This window comes from Talpa europaea, assembly GCF_964194135.1.
Source record: "Talpa europaea genome assembly, chromosome: 12".
Taxonomy (NCBI): domain Eukaryota; kingdom Metazoa; phylum Chordata; class Mammalia; order Eulipotyphla; family Talpidae; genus Talpa; species Talpa europaea.
This window is the reverse complement of record NC_140079.1, coordinates 101685523-101700614: the sequence shown is the minus strand read 5'-3', so window position 1 is coordinate 101700614 and position 15092 is coordinate 101685523. Positions and strand designations below refer to the sequence as shown.

At 62.2% G+C, this 15092-nt stretch overlaps 2 protein-coding genes across 3 annotated transcripts; one reads left to right on the top strand and one right to left on the bottom strand.

Annotated features, from left to right (window-relative positions):
* Positions 1-1678: 1678 nt before the first annotated feature.
* NAA60 (N-alpha-acetyltransferase 60, NatF catalytic subunit) lies at positions 1679-5808 on the top strand (the record flags this gene model as incomplete). 2 transcript variants are annotated; one of them, XM_084249209.1, is made up of 5 exons in its annotated part: positions 1679-1788; positions 3169-3298; positions 3813-3909; positions 4475-4711; positions 5654-5808. In XM_084249209.1, the coding sequence occupies 5 exons, from the start codon at positions 1679-1681 to the stop codon at positions 5806-5808; spliced, it is 729 nt and encodes a 242-aa protein (XP_084105335.1). The 2 variants fall into 2 exon arrangements, with proteins under 2 accessions (XP_084105335.1, XP_084105336.1); XM_084249210.1 differs by lacking the exons at positions 3813-3909; positions 4475-4711 and having other exon boundaries at positions 5644-5808.
* A 4363-nt stretch (positions 5809-10171) lies between these two features.
* On the bottom strand, positions 10172-11515 carry LOC311181997 (uncharacterized protein C16orf90 homolog; the record flags this gene model as incomplete). Its single annotated transcript, XM_084250523.1, has 3 exons — positions 10172-10329; positions 10668-11021; positions 11470-11515. 3 exons carry the CDS (start codon positions 11513-11515, stop codon positions 10172-10174), a joined length of 558 nt encoding a protein of 185 aa, XP_084106649.1.
* Positions 11516-15092: the final 3577 nt, after the last annotated feature.

Here is a 15092-nt window from a genome sequence, read left to right as displayed (position 1 = left end):
GGCGCTGCCACACGCCCGGGAGGGTCTGCCCTTGGCCCAGCATCTCTGGCCCCAGTTCCGTGTCCCCTTCCCCGGTCATACTCTTGGCTCTCGTCTTCCTCGTCTCCCCCCAAACCTGGCCTGTCGTTCTGCTGCTTGACCTGCTACCCCTGCCCTCCTGTGTGCACACTCTTGGCCTGACCCCTGCTCTGATGTGCCCCCAGACCCGCCTGGGGCTGTGCCTGAGCGAGGCCAGCCCAGCACCTTTGGGAGGAGCACGGCCCGAGAACGGCCCTCCGCCTCCGCCCGCTTTACGTGGACGTCAGACGAGAAAGGAAGACGGAAGAGCAAAATCTGAAACAAAGATCATGTCACCCTGAGCCAGAACCACGCTGGTGCAGAGCTGTGAGCCCAGGGGGCCTCCCCCGCCCGCGGGGCTCTGTCCCAGGCCTGGGGCGCTGTCTCAGGTGCCCTGGCCTTCTCCGTGGCCCATGGCCGAGATGCCACCCTCCGCGGAGGGTGCCCTCCCCCACATGCAGGCGTCTGCTTGCCCCCCGAAGACACCGCCCCCGCTTGCCGCTGACTTGCTCCACAGGCTCAGGGCTTGGGCAGGGGCTTCTTTTTTTTTTTTTTTCCAAGATTTATTTGTATACAAGCACTGGGGTACAGGTCAGAGGCACAGGAGGGTGAAAGGACTCACCAGAGACGGAGTGGGGAGCAGAACAGGCAGATGACTGAAACACACTGCTGAGGGGAGCAGCGGGGAGACAGGAGAGGTCTGCCGCGCCATGTGGGTATCTCCCTGGTGGGCCGGGAATCGAACCCGCGCTGCAGAGGCTACGGGCAGCTTCACAGCGCTGTGCTCAACCCGCTGTGCCACCAGGGAGGCCCATGGACTGGGGCCTCTTGACTTTCCTCATTTTCTTGGCCCTGAGCTGGCCCTGCTGTTGATACTCAGCTTCTTGGGGGGCCCTGCGCCCACTCCCAGCACTCTGGGCCCGGGGGTCGGATAGCCTCCGCTGAGTGCATGAGCCAGGTGCTTCCGCTGCAGCGCCCACTTGCACGGACTTGCAGCCTGGCCCTTCCCTGAAACACAGGGCCGCTCCTGACTGTGCGTTGGTCTCTCCCACAGTCTCCTTTTTTCTGTCCCGAGTCTCCCTCTGCTGGGTAGGGGGGAGCAATGACCCACCTGGCCAGTGCTGTGCCCTGTGACCCCAGGAACGGCCCCTGCGGCCATGGGACTGTGAGGCTGCCCCCGAGGGAGTGAGGCCTGGGGCTGCCATCCGGGTCCAGTGCCCATGCCCATGCCCTGGAGAGCCGGGGCTGGAGGGAGACACGAGAGCAGCCAGGGAGACGGGCTGCAGCCTGACGGAGCTTGGGGCTGAGAGGAGACCCCAGAGAGGGGCTGTCCCCCGTGGGGCTGGGGACACCCCGGTGAGCCCTGAGGGCATCCTGAGCACTGGTCCCGCCAGCCCTTCCTGAGCCTCAGTTTCCTTCCCTGCGCGGCAGGGGTGGTGACGCCTCCTGTGGGATGTGGGAGGGACGGCGACCCCCACGTGTGACCGGGACCCCCCGGGGGCGGGTGGGCTTGCCCGCCTCATCAGCTGCCCAGGTAGGAGCGGGCACGGGGAACGTGTCTGGCAGGCAGTGGGCCAGGAGGGTGCAGCCGCCCCCTTGATACCTCTCCCTGCAGGTGTGGATGACAGAGGTGGTGCCGTCCAGCGCCCTCAGCGAGGTCAGCCTGCGCCTCCTCTGCCGCGATGACATAGACACCGTGAAGCGTCTGTGTGGAGACTGGTTCCCCATTGAGTAAGTGGGCCGCGGCCGCGGGTGGAGGCGGGCACCAGGCACCTCGGGCCACGGGCCCGGCCCACTCCCTGATGGCTGCCCAGCCCTTCACACCCACCTCCTTCCTGACTGGAAGAGCCCCCAAAAGGGCGTGGCTGGGAGCCATCGCCTCCCGGGTGTCCAGCCAGTGCTGCTGTGACGTCGTGGTGGGGACCGGGGCGGGCGTGCGGGCGGGCAGGCCTCGGGGAGCCGTGACGGCAGGACCGTGGGCCCGGAGTCGGCCGTCGGGGTGTCTGGGCAAGCCCTCGTCTTCGGACGTGCTGCTGGAGACCAGCCCTCCGGGGCCCGCTGTGTACCACGGCCGCGACATGCACGAGGCACAGGCTCCCGGGAGCGCAAGGGGCCGGCGTGGGGCCAGACCACTCACGTCAGCGATGTCCTGTATCTTTTTTGTCTGTTTCCTCCACTTCTCTGTCACACACACGTGGCGCTCCTGCGGCGAGAGAACTCAGTCAGGAGGCATGTGACCCCACGGAGTGCCCTGGGCTGGGGAGAGCCCCCAGGTGCTGCCTCTTCTTGCAGCCTCTTGGGCCTGAGGCTTCGGGTTCCGAGACAGGCCTGGGCTGCAGTCCCTCTGGCCGGCGTCAGCGAGGCTTCTAGAGGCCTGGAGGCCCGGGCGGGGGCTTGCACGCTCAGGCCTGGTGGAACCTGGCAGGAGGCAATCATTGGCCTCTGCACAGTGGAGCTGAGTCCCTCTGCTGCGTCACTGAGGGGTCACCGCCTCCTCTAGCTCTTGGTCTCAGGAGAGGCGTCCCAGCTAACCTGGCTTGACTATCCCGAGTTACGAAGCAAACCCACACACCCAAGAGCCTCCGCACCCGCCCGGTGGCTGGCCTGTCACCTCTGTGCCCTGGGGCCCGTGCTGAGTGATCTCACCTCACAACCCCCAGAGAGCGCTTGGCCTTGTTCTTGGTGAGCAGCCGCTGGCGGCTCTGGCCTCAGCCTGACCCGAGGGCTTGTCCCCACCCTGCCCAGGACGGCATTGTGGAGTCAGGTGCCACTTGGAGAACGCGGCTCTCTCCACGCTGCTTCTCCCAAATCCCAAAGCTGCAGAATTCGAGGGGTCACCCATGTGTCCCAGGGCCACCCACAGCCCTCCCTCCTGACTCAGCCGCCAGGTTCTCTCACAGGGACAGTGCCCTCGGCTTTCCCGCTCATCTCCATGCCGTAAAATCACCTTTTCATCAGAAACCCCAGCCCCCTGGACAGAGCGCTGCTCTAAGAAGGCTGCGGTGGGGGCCTGGAGGGAGAAACCCCGCGCCCACCGTGGCTCCACTGTCTGAGGCGCAACCTTCATGGCGCTTCCCGTGGCTGCTTCACCTGCCTTGTCCTCCTCTTCAGGTACCCAGACTCATGGTATCGGGACATCACCTCGAACAAGAAGTTCTTCTCCCTGGCCGCCACCTACAGGGGCGCCATCGTGGGGATGATAGTGGCTGAAATCAAAAGTAGGACCAAGATACACAAAGAGGTGAGCTGTGCCATGCGACGAGGGGCCGCCGTCGGGGAGTCCCCACTTCCAGGCCCTCCTGGCAGCGGCCCGCCACCCGCGGGTTGCCTGTGCACCCGTGTGCCGGGCCCCCTCCGTCTCTGCGCCAGGCTCCGCACGGGGCGGGCGAGGGCTGGGGAGGGCCCTTGGCTGGAGACACCGTGGCGGCCTGGGCCCCTCTGCGGAGCCTCTCCAGACTCCGCGGGCTCCGCGCGCTGCGTGCCGTCCTCTCTGCCCGGCCGCCCGCTGCGCCTTCCTGGCCCACCACGCGCCCCTCAGGAAAGCGACTTTTTGGTGGGGGCCGATGTCATTTTTTCCCCCAGAAGGGCCCCCTTGTCTCCGTGGGAGCCGTGAGCCTCAGTCTCCGTTACCCTCCTGGCTCTGTCCCCTCCTGCCTGGGGGCCCCGGGATCGTGGCCAGGGCATCCAGGCTCGAGGGCGCCCGAGCTGGGACCGGGCGCGGCGTCGGCCTGACTTCACTTCCGCCTTCCCTTCAGGATGGAGATATCCTGGCCTCCAACTTCTCGGTGGACACCCAGGTCGCCTACATCCTGAGCCTGGGAGTGGTGAAGGAGTTCAGGAAGCACGGCATAGGTGAAGGGCGCCCAGCACCTCCTGCGGCCCCAGCTCGGGCTCCCCCCTTCTCCTGCAGCAAGCCTGCTGGCCCCGCCCTGCCCGCCGACCTTCAGCCCATCCTCTCGCTCCATGTCTCAGTTCTTTCCTTCCAGAATCGGGCCCGAGGCGTGCTCACGCGGTGTCCTCGAGCAGCTGCAGAGAGCGCAGCTGCAGAAACACCCCCTCCACCATTTACGGGACACCCGCCACCCTGGGGAGCCGTGTCTCCAAGTCCCCCTCCCTCTTTGTACCCCCAGCTCACCTGTGGCCAGGCCTGTCTCGGCCGGGCTTTCCCGGCCTCAGGGGTCCACTCTCCGGTGTCGTAGGGGTGGCGAGTCTGTGCAGGCCCATCGCCCGGGAGGGTGCCTGCAGCCCGCGGTCCTGGCCGCACGGTCCTGTGGGCAGCAGGACTCTCTGGGGCTTTGGGGCGGGTGTCACGGGCGCCGGATGCGGCGGCAGAGGGTCCGTGGGGATTTCTGCGGGGCACCTGCCTGGCACGCCTCGCGCCCGCTGCCTGCGCATGACCCGCGCCCTCCCCCCGCAGGCTCCCTCTTGCTGGAGAGCCTGAAGGACCACATCTCGAGCACGGCGCAGGACCACTGCAAGGCCATCTACCTGCACGTGCTCACCACCAACAGCTCCGCCATCAGCTTCTACGAGAACAGGGACTTCCGGCAGCACCACTACCTGCCCTACTACTACTCCATCCGCGGCGTCCTCAAGGACGGCTTCACCTACGTGCTCTACATCAACGGGGGCCACCCCCCCTGGACCCTCTTATATCCTTCCCTTCTCGGGGCAGAGGTCGGGCTGCAGAGCCCCAGCGCGGCTCCCGGCAGCGGCGGGCACCCCTGGAGCTGGGGCCACTTCCTGTCATTCTCACAGCCGGCCTCGGGGTGCGAGTCTGTCCTGGCCAGATGGCGCTGGCTGGCGTTTGTGGAGAGCCGCCGCAGCGCGTGTCCAGAGAGCAGGCTCTGCACTTGGTGCCGGGTCCCCACCTAGGCTGAGGGCCTGGCTGAACCCTGTGGACCCATCGTCTGACCACCCACCCACCCTGCAGGCCCTGAGCGCACCTCCTGTTCCAGCCAGGCTGGCCCAGCCGGGCCCTCAGCAGATACAGCCGCCCTCGGGCGCACGTGCTGGCAGGGCCACACAGACAAGGGGGTGAAAGAGCCCCTGGCTGTCCTTGAACACTTGGTTCGCACCTTCCTGTAGAGACCCCGGGGCCTGTTACCTCCCCCTTAGCTCCCACTGACCCTAGACTGCGGGAGGAAGGCCAGGAGCCGTCCTCATGGTTGAGCGTGTGGCTTCCAAACAGCGCGTCGTCTGCGTGAGGTGGTTAAATGAGCGGGGCTAGCATTTCACAAGGAGATACCCAGGAAGGAGGAGACGCCCCCAGCCCACAGGCCTCTGTGTTGTGTGAACACGGGTGTCCGTGGGTGCCCAGGCTCCGAAGTGCCAGGCCATCGTGTCAGGGCGTGGGGAGGACCTGGAGGCTGTGGGCTCGGGGCAGAGCACTGGTTCCACCTGCTGGCCTCGGCCGAGTGTCCTTGTGCCTTCGCTCCGCTGCTGCCCTCAAAGGTTGTGAACATGCTGTGGAGGCTTTCTGTCCCCGCGGAGGCCCACCAGCCTGCCGCCTCGGGGGTCGTGTGTGGGCCCTGCTGACTGTCCCAGGGCACCGGGGCCAGTGCAGCCAGGCCGTTTTCCTTAACGGGGCCCACAGACTACATCCAGCACCTGGGCTCTGCGCTCGCCAGCCTGAGCCCCTGCTCCATCCCGCACAGGCTCTACCGCCAGGCCCACAGCCTGCTCTGCAGCTTCCTGCCATGGTCCAGCATCTCCACCAAAGGTGGCATCGAGTACAGCCGGACCATGTGATGCCAGCGGGGCAGCCTTCACCAGGCTCCATCCCTTGGTGGCCTGCAGGGCCTACCTTCCTGGCCTTCTGACCTCAGCTGGCCTCTGCAGAGGAGCTGGCGGCCACCCGCCCGGCCCATCGGCCTGCCCCAGCCACAGGCCCGGTGCTACGCGGGCTCAGCAGAGCAGAGCAGGGCTGCGCGTGCCCCATCTCCGACAGGTAGGCCGGAGCAGGTGGGCGGGGGGCCAGAGCCGGGGGGGTGACGTGCCAAGCGGAGGCCTGGGACTTCCAGCGGCGGGAGCAAAGCTGGCCAGGCACCTGCCGTGCGGGGCTGTGGGAAAGCGGCGCTGAGAGCTGAGTCCCCCGGGCCCAGCTACGGAAGCTCAGAGGGCATGCGGGACGCCCTGGCCAGGAGGTTCTGCCCACTTCCAAATGCCTTTCACTCATTCTCACACTGAAAGGCAGGCCCTGCTACCCTGACCCCCGGGCTGCCCAGGGCCCCACCCTAGCACCAGCAGCGGCGCCACTAAACAGGGCCCCACTGGTTCCTCCTGGCGGACACATTGTCCAGACCTCTCCTGGGCCTCATCATGGCAGGAGCTGGGCGCTTCAGACTTCACGATGGGGTCTTGGCCCCCGGCCCACGCCTTATGCATAGACCCCGCGGGCAGTGGGTGACGGCGGCGAAGGTGACAGCGGTGTGCGTGGCGGCTGGGCTGGCACCTGCCACGTGGCCTTCATTTGCACTGGGACCTCCGGGTGGCAGGCTAGGGCCTCAAGGGCACCCTGGGCCCAATGGTGGGCTCCTAGGCTGGGCAGTGTGTGCTGTGGGGTCTTCACCTTTGCCCCCTTCTGCTCTCTCCTGCAGGCCTTCCCAGCCTCCTCCCCGCTCGGGAAACCTCCACCTGCCCAGCCCTGCTCCTGCTTCCCCGTGCACGAGCCGTCCCACCCCGTCCCCGCTGGCTGGAGCGTGGCGGTGTCCACTGTGCTGTTTCTTCTGCTGCCCCCGATCAAAGAAAGGGCGCCCGCTCCACCCCCCTGCCCCGGCTCTTCCCCCATTGCCCGTTCCTGCCCGCACCTTCCTCCACAGTGGGAGTGAGCTGCTGGGAGGAGGAGCCCCCCCCCCTTGTGGACAGACTTGGCCCTGAAGCACCGGCACCTTGGAGCGGGAGGGCCATCGGCAGGGGACAGCAGCCCGCAGAGGCCTGGGGGCCCTTTTGAAGGGGCTGGCACGTGGTGGGCTGGGGGGCATACAGCTCTGGAGCTTCCTCTCCGATATGGGTGGCCCCCAATCCTTAGCAGTCTCCTGCTGCCAGCCTTGTCCTGCCCTGGGCTCGTGGAATGTTCCATGTGGCTGAGCTGCAGTGGGGGACTGGGCTGAGGACAGGGGTGGCCAGGGCCCGGGGGTGCACCCAGCCCCCAGAGTCCAGGTTGGGTGCAGACAGGAGGAAGCGAGCATGCGGCGGGGCCTGGGGGCCTGGGAACGGGCTTGTGCCTTGTGAAGACAGAGGCTGTCAGCCCTGAGAAGTGTGAGTGGCTACCCCTGGCTTCTCAACCACCCCATACCCCCAGAGCTGCTTGTTGCCGCCCTGCCCTCCGAGGGGTGCAGCATGCCCAGCGCTGCAGCATCACCCCGCACCCGTCAGCGGAGGGGAGTCCGTCCTCCCCTCCTCAGGGCTCCCCAGGGGGCCTCACGGGAGGCCCAGCTGCTGTCCTTTCTCATCTGAATCAACGGTGATCATGTGATTTTTATTTCCGCCCCATCGGGCAAAGGAAGAGTCTTCAGGAAAGTTCTGCCATGGACTTTCACGACCGCTCTCACAGGCCTTGCCCCTGCGCCCATGGCGGCGTCAGCCCAGCGCTGACCGGGTCACTGCGTCTCATTACAAATGAGTAAACAGCCTGAACTGGTCACTCCATCTTTGCAGCAGCTCCCTGCTCTCGCGCCCTGCCCTGCGGGGTCAGCCCTGGGCTGAGGGTGGCCCCGGAGCTGCTGTCCCCCAGCCAACGGGCCCGTGGTCTCGTGACGCGAGTTCTGTGGCCAGTGCGGCCCTGGCAGGGGGCCTGCAGCTGAGGGTGCTACTGGCTGCCGCCCCTGAAGGCAGGAGGGGCTCAGCAGCTGCCGGGCCAGGGTCCGGCCAGCGCTCAGCCTAGGTCGGGCAGGCCTCCGGGGCGCGCTCCTGGCTTAGGGCAGCTCGATGCCATTATCAGGTGAGGACCTGGGGCCAGTGCACCGTCCCCACAGGAGCCTGGGGGGGTCCTGAGCCAGGACACCCCATCATGGGAGCCAGAGGCAGGGCACCAGTTGTTTCCACCAACCTCTCCTTGGAGTCTCTGGACACCCTGGGGCTCAGGAACTACCCAGGAGCATGCAGGTGGTCAGTGATGGGCCCGGGGCATGCCCCATGCCCTGGCTCCCCTGCTGGGGCTCACCCAGGCCGCCTCTGGGCATGGGGCCTGAGGCAGCTGCAGAGCTGGGCTGTGGCCTGGCAGGAGCCGGCCTGGCCCCCCAGCCTCCCCCTATCCATCCCCCCAGCTCCGCTCTTGGTTACTCCACCAGGTGCGCTTGTCTACTTTGGCCTGCCAGTGGGTCAACGTCGAGTTTAGGGGATGACTTCCTGGGGCCCTTGGTCAGTTGTGCAGCCAGGGTAGAAAGGTTGACCCCTGAAGGCAGCAGTGGGCCCCCCCACTCAGGTTTCTGGGACAGCCTTCCAGGGCTGAGAGTGACACCTGGAAATGGGGTGCAGCCACTTGGGCCCATTCTGCTTCTTGGCCTCTTCCAGGTGCACTTCCAGAAAGCTCGGGAACTTAGGAAGGTTGCTGGTCAGCTCAGTTAGTCCTTCGGGCTGTGCTCTGCTCTCCACGCATCTGCCAGGGCAGTGGCAACGACGCCGAGGAGGGCCTGCCTCCCAGGTGGCCAGGAGCTTGGCCTGGGCCTTGGTTCCCTCCACGTGGCCTCCCCCAGGCTGGGTTGGTTTCCCCCACGTTGGGGCCTTCTTACCTGGGCATGCTGGAAGCTGTCAGGCCTCCTTTGTGCCCAGAAGTGACCCCATGTCACTCCCACCACATGCCATTGGTAAAGCAAGACCCAGAGCTGGCCCCAGGTCAAGGAGGGTTTGCTGCCAGGGGCCAGGACACCAGGACACAGCTTGCGGCGGCCACCACGGCCTGCATGTCCCGAGCTGCGGCCCCTGGGACCTGCTCCTGCCGAGTGCCTGGGCTGCTGCTGGTGCTGGGGCAGCCCTCCCGAGCCGCAGTCCCTCGCTCTAGGGGGCTCATCCGGTGGCCGCATCCCTCCCTGCCTGTCCCTGGGCTGTTCCTGGAGGGTAGTGGCCTCAGATGCAGAGCCTGGGGTTCGCACGCAGGCCACCCACACTTCTGAAACCCCCAGGGGCAGAAGCCTGGGCACTTATGCAATGTCTAGGGGCAGGGGAGGGACCTGAGGGAGCACCCCCACCTCCGAAAGGAACCCACTGTGCGGGTGTCCAGCGCATCCCTGACACCCCTGCGGTGCTGACCAGACCTGACTGGCCTGGCTGCCACCACCAGCCAGACAGCGGGGGCGGGGTGGACCCAGTGATGTTGAGGGGTGTGGGGTGTCTCACTTGCTTCTGACCCCCAGAAGACACTGGAGACAATTTCACAGGACAGGATGCCAGTGGTCAGGTGAGCAGGGCTGGGCTTGCTGCCGGACAGCCACAGCGCACAGGGCACCCCCAAGCACAGGGAGGCCCCCAGCGCCAGCTGGGCTGAGAAGCAGCCCCCACCCTGAGCACAGGCGAGCCCGGCCGGCGCCCACAGTCTCCCAGCTCGGGGTGGAGGGCTGTGTCCACCCTGCCGGGACAGGCCATTCGGTCCCCCTGGAGCGGTGGACGCAGCCCGGTCTCCGTGCAGGACAGGCCCCTGCTCGCGCCCCTCCCCGCAGCCTGCCAAGCCCCGCTGCCTTGCCTTTGCCCTCTGCCCCCGGGAGCCTCGACTTTTGTGGGAGCGCCCGGCCCGGGCCCAGGGGCTGATGGGGTTGGCCCGATGACCACAGGCGGGGCAGGTAGGTGCTGGCCTTGGCTTTTATTGAGGTTAGACCCGCGGCTCCCCGGCCTCTCGGCCTCTCAGGAGCTACTCTCCGCTCAGCCCGGCCTCCCGGGCTCCAGTGGCTGCCTGGGGATGGAGCAGGCTGCAAGGGCACCCCGGCTGCTGTTTCTCTGTCCTTCCCGGGGACCGCCTCCTCCCCCCACCCAGATTCCGTGCTGGCGACAGGCCGGAGGCTCCAGCTGGGATCACAGCCCGGCAGAGCCCTTCCTGTGGGCCCGCCCCCCTCGAGGGCATCCCTGGCATCCTGCCCCTCCCGTCCAGTCCAGCCGGGAGAACAGCCCTGGCAGGGGATCCCTATGGCCTCTCCAGGGCCCCCGGGCGGGTTCTCTTGCACAAAGGACACGGGGGCTCCTCTGAAGCCCGCCAGGACCTCTTGGGCCTGAGCCCCAAGCCTTCAGCTGTGTGGGGCGGGGGAGGGGCACCCTTGGCTGCATCCACACTGGAACTGGAAGCTGAGGAGAGGAGAGAGGCGGCGGCGTCAGGAGGGCCCCGCCAGGGCCAGCACAGCCCGTGACCCCAGAACCCAGTGTCCTCCAAAGAGGGGAGGAGCGGTAGCTCTTAAAGGGAACCCCGAGAAAGGGGAACAAATGGGAAGGCCCCTCATCTAACCCGAACCCCTCATTTTACCGATGGGAAAAGAGCGTCAGCCAAGGGGGGAGCTGGCGACGTCCCTCAACAGGGCAGGGCTAGCACGGGGCCCAGGAGTCTTGCGGGAGGAGAAGCACCCTCTGGGCACGTCCGAGTCCCAGGCCTACCCTGGGGTTCCTCCTGGCCCCAGCCTCGGCCTCACCTGTATTTCCCAGGCTGCCCCTGGGCAGTTGAGCTTCCAGAAGGGTGGAGCAGTGGCTGTTACCTGGGCCCAGAGTCCCCCGTGGCAGGTCCAGGGGCCAGGCCATGGCCTGAGGACTGGGGAGGCAGCCCCCGGCCATCAGGCGGCCCAGCCAGTGGCTCTCGCACTGACCAGCGGGCCGCATGTGCCCCGGCAGGTAGAGGGCCAGGGCCCGGAGGTGGCGCAGCCGGAAGTTCTTGGGCTTGCTTCCCTGGGCGCTGGGGCACTGCTGCTGCTGGGCCCCCAGCCCCCCCTCGTAGATGTTGGGTGGCGTATCGGGGTGGCTGGCGCGTCCTCGGGCCCAGCTCACTGCATCTGCGGAGGGGAGAGCAGGAGGGGTGGGCAGGGCAGGCCTGAGAGCGCCCTCACACTGACCGCTCACCAGCTCCCGTCCACCCACTCTGGCCTGCCCGGCCCGCCTGTCTGTCAGAGGACTCAGTCCAGTTGTCCCGCCTCCCCCATCACACCTCCTCCCTCTCCCAACCCACGGGGAGGCCTGAGGAGCCCAGAGCGTGGCACCAAGCTCTCTTTCAGGACTTGGAGAGCTTCCTGCCACCCTCTGTAGCCCCCTACCCTAGAAAGTATTCCGGTGCCAGGATAGAAATTGAACAGGGGGCGGGGGCACGTGGCCTGGACCAGTGGCCACTCCCCTCCCCCAAGCATGCATTCCCTGAGGCCACCCCGGTGGCTTGGGGCCCAGGTCGGCCCAGGTCGGGACAGGAGGGCGTCTATCCTGCCGCTCCTCCTCCCCACAGCCCGGCACCTTCTCTTATGCGCAGCTGAGAGAATGCACAGACCAAGGCTTCCATGGAGGGCCAGTGTGGGGGAGAGCAGCCAGGCCTGTGCCACAGGACCCTGCTCTCCCCTGCCTCGGGGATGGGTCTGCAGGTCTCCCGTGGCAACTGGCTCTATGATGTCACAGGGGAAACTCCCAGCTTTCTTGGACCCCTGAGTTTGGGGAAGGATGATGCCCAGGGCGGGGTCAGGGGGGAACCCTAAGGGAGGCTCCTGGCCCCTCTGGGTTGGGACATGCCACACAAAACAGACCCAGCTCTTGCAGTCCGGAGGGTCATGCCCCTCTGTCCTCATCTGGGGGTGGGAAATGAGGGTTCAGGGGTACAGACTTGGTTAGCCATGGGTCAGTGCTTTGTTGAGAAATGAAAGAAAAGTAAGTGGAAAATATTCCATGTTCATGGACTGAAGAAAAGGATTGTTAAGAAAGCTGTACTCCGGGCCTCCCTGGTGGCGCAGGGATTAAAGTCTCAGCGCTATCAAGTTACTGACAGCCACGGTGGCCTGAGTTCAATCCCTGGCCAAGGGAGATGGACCCACATGGCGCAGCAGACCTCTCCTGTCTCCCCGCTGCTCCCCTCAGCAGTGGATTTCCGTGCATCTGCCTGTTCTGTTCCCCACTCTGTCTCTCGTGAATCCTCTCCTCCCACACCTCTGGCTTATGCCCCAGTTCTTGTATGCATAAATAAGTGAAAATAAATCTTAAAAAAAGAGAGAAAGCAATACTCCCTAAAGACCTATAAATCCATTGAAATCCCAATGACCTTAGAGGCTGAAGAACTGATCGAAGAATTGGGTTCACATGGGAACCCAGATAGCTGAAAACCATCTTGAAAGAGTTTGAATACTCAAATTTCCTGATTTCAAAACTTAATTCAATGCTTCAGTAACAAATGGTGTGGCACTGACATAAGATGGACACCTAGGCCAATGACATAGAAGAGTGAGCCCAGAAATTAACCCATATCCTATGGTCAACTGATTTTCTTTAAGAATTCCTCTTCATAAATAGTCTTTCCCCAAAACGGTGCTGGGACAACTGGAGAGTCGCATACAAAAGAATGAAATCAGACCCGAACATGTTACACCATGTATGAAAATTAACTAAAAATGCATCAAAGACCTAAATATAAGAGGTGAAACTATAAAACTCTTAGCAGACAGCAAATCTTCATGACCTTGAATTTGGCAATGGATTCCTGGCGATGACATCAAACCCACAAACGACAAATGGCAAAAAATAGATACATTTGACTTCATCAAAATTAAAAACTTTTGTGCTGCAAAAGACACTATTAAATGAAAAGACAGACTGCAAAAATGGGAGAAAATATTTGCAAGTCATATCTCTGAGAAGGGTTAGTATCCAAGTATGAAGAACTGAACAACAAAAAGACGGTGCTGCGCCATGTGGGCCAGCTCCCTGCCCGGGACCGAACGCATGCCGCAGCGGTGATAGCGCTGAGACTTAATGCCTAGGCCACCAGGGAGTCCCCTGAAGTGGATGAAGAGCTTGAACATATATTTATTCAGAGGTATACAAATGATTAACAAGCATAAAAAAAAAGTTTAACATTAGGGAAGTGCAAATTAAAACCACAGAGGGGCGCTACTTCACAACCACGAGTATGCCTATTTATATATATATATTTATATATATATATGTATATAATGACAGGTGTTAGGATGTGGAGAAATCAGAATTCTCCTACACTGCTGGTGGGAATGTGAAATGGTACAGTCACTTTGAAGCAGTTTTCAGTTCCTCAGCAAGGTAAACATGGAATTAACACCCAGCAATGCCACTCTTCAGGGTCTACACCCCCTAGGAATTGAAAACAGGTATTCAAATATGCCCCTGTGCACAAATGTTCACGACAGCATCATTCTTAGTAAAAAAGTGGGAACGTCCAAGCATCCATCAGCTAACAAGTGATAAGCTGCAGTGTGTTCATCTGAAGAACTACTCATTTACAAGGACTGACGTGCTCTCCAGGCCGCCGTGGGGACGAACCTCAAAAACATTACGTTCAGTGGAAGAAGCCCGACACGAGAGGCCACATGTGAGTCCATTTCTAAGCAATGTCCAGAACAAATAAATCTGTAGAGACAGAAAGCAGATTAGTGATCGCCAGGGACTGAGGGACAGAAGAAATGGGAGGTGATTCCTTCATTGGAAACATGTTCCCTGAAGTGTGTTTTATAGTGTGGAACAACACTGCGAATGTACTTAATTCTACTGAGTTGTACATTGAAAAGTAAATTTGACCCCAATGAACAGCTAGTACACACCTGGGCCGGTATTCAACGCCGTCAAGATCACCACAAGGAGATCCTGAGAACTGGCATCGCGGAGAGGGGGCTAAAGACTAGCTGGGGCCTGGCCAGAACAGGACGTTAGGTATAACTTAAGGAAATCTGCATAAAGTCTGATTTTTAGTTAATAATTATGTATCCGTGTTGGTTCATCAATTGCAACAAATGTATCATAGTTGAGGATAGTAACAGCAGATGGGGTGAGGGCATGGGAACTCTGTACTACCTGCAAGTTCTTTGCCAATCTAAAACTACTCTAAAATTAAAAGTTTATTTTTTAAAAAAAAGTTTGGGGCCTCTCTGGTGGCACAGGGGTTAAAGACAGAGCGCCATCAAGCTGTCGCCAGCCACTGCAGCACGGGTTCCATCCCCAGCCAGCCAGGGAGCTACCCACATGGCTAGGCAGACCTCTCCTGTCTCCCAGCTGCTCCCCTCAGCAGTGTACTTCAGTCCGTCTGCCTGTTCTGCTCCCCACTCTGTGTCTGGTGAATCCTCTCACCCCCACACCTCCGGCCTGCACCCCAGTTCTTGTGTGCATAAATAAATAGATGTTTAAAAATAATAAAAATGTTCAATATGGCTTATGGCTCTGACGTGCCATGCCTAGCTATTTACTGAAGAGAAAAGAAAGCCCAAGTCCACGCACGGGTGTCTACATGAACACCTGCACCAGCTGCACTGGAAGCGCCCATGAGCAGGTGAGTCTGCTTGTTTGCAGTTTCAGTTGCTTTCCCCTAATGACTAATGTCTCCAGTATCTTTCCATTTCCTTATTTAAAAAAAAAATATTTTTATTTATTTATGCATACAGGAAGTGGGGTGTAGGTCAGAGGTGCAGGAGGTGAGCGGCTTCACCAGAGGCAGAGTGGGGAGCAGAACGGGCAGATCCACCGAAATCCACTGCTGAGGGGCGCCGCGGGGAGACGGGAGAGGTCTGCCGCGCCCTGTGGGTAGCTCCCTGGCCGGGGCTTGCACTCAGGTGGCCATGGCTGGGGCTTGTGCTGAGACTTGACCCCTTGTGCCACCAGGGAGGCCCCGTTTCCTTATTCTTTGCCATTTGCCTTTTGTGAAATATCTTTACATTTTTGTGTGTGCTGTTTTTTTTTTTTTAGGATTTTTATTTCATTTATACAAGTACAGGCCGGAGGCGTGGGAGGGTGAGAGGATTCACCAGAGACAGAGCAGAAGAGGCAGACCGACCGAAAGCACTGCCGAGGGAGCAGCGGGGAGACAGGAGAGGGTCTCGCCCAGCCGGCGGGGATCGAACCGGCGCTGCAGA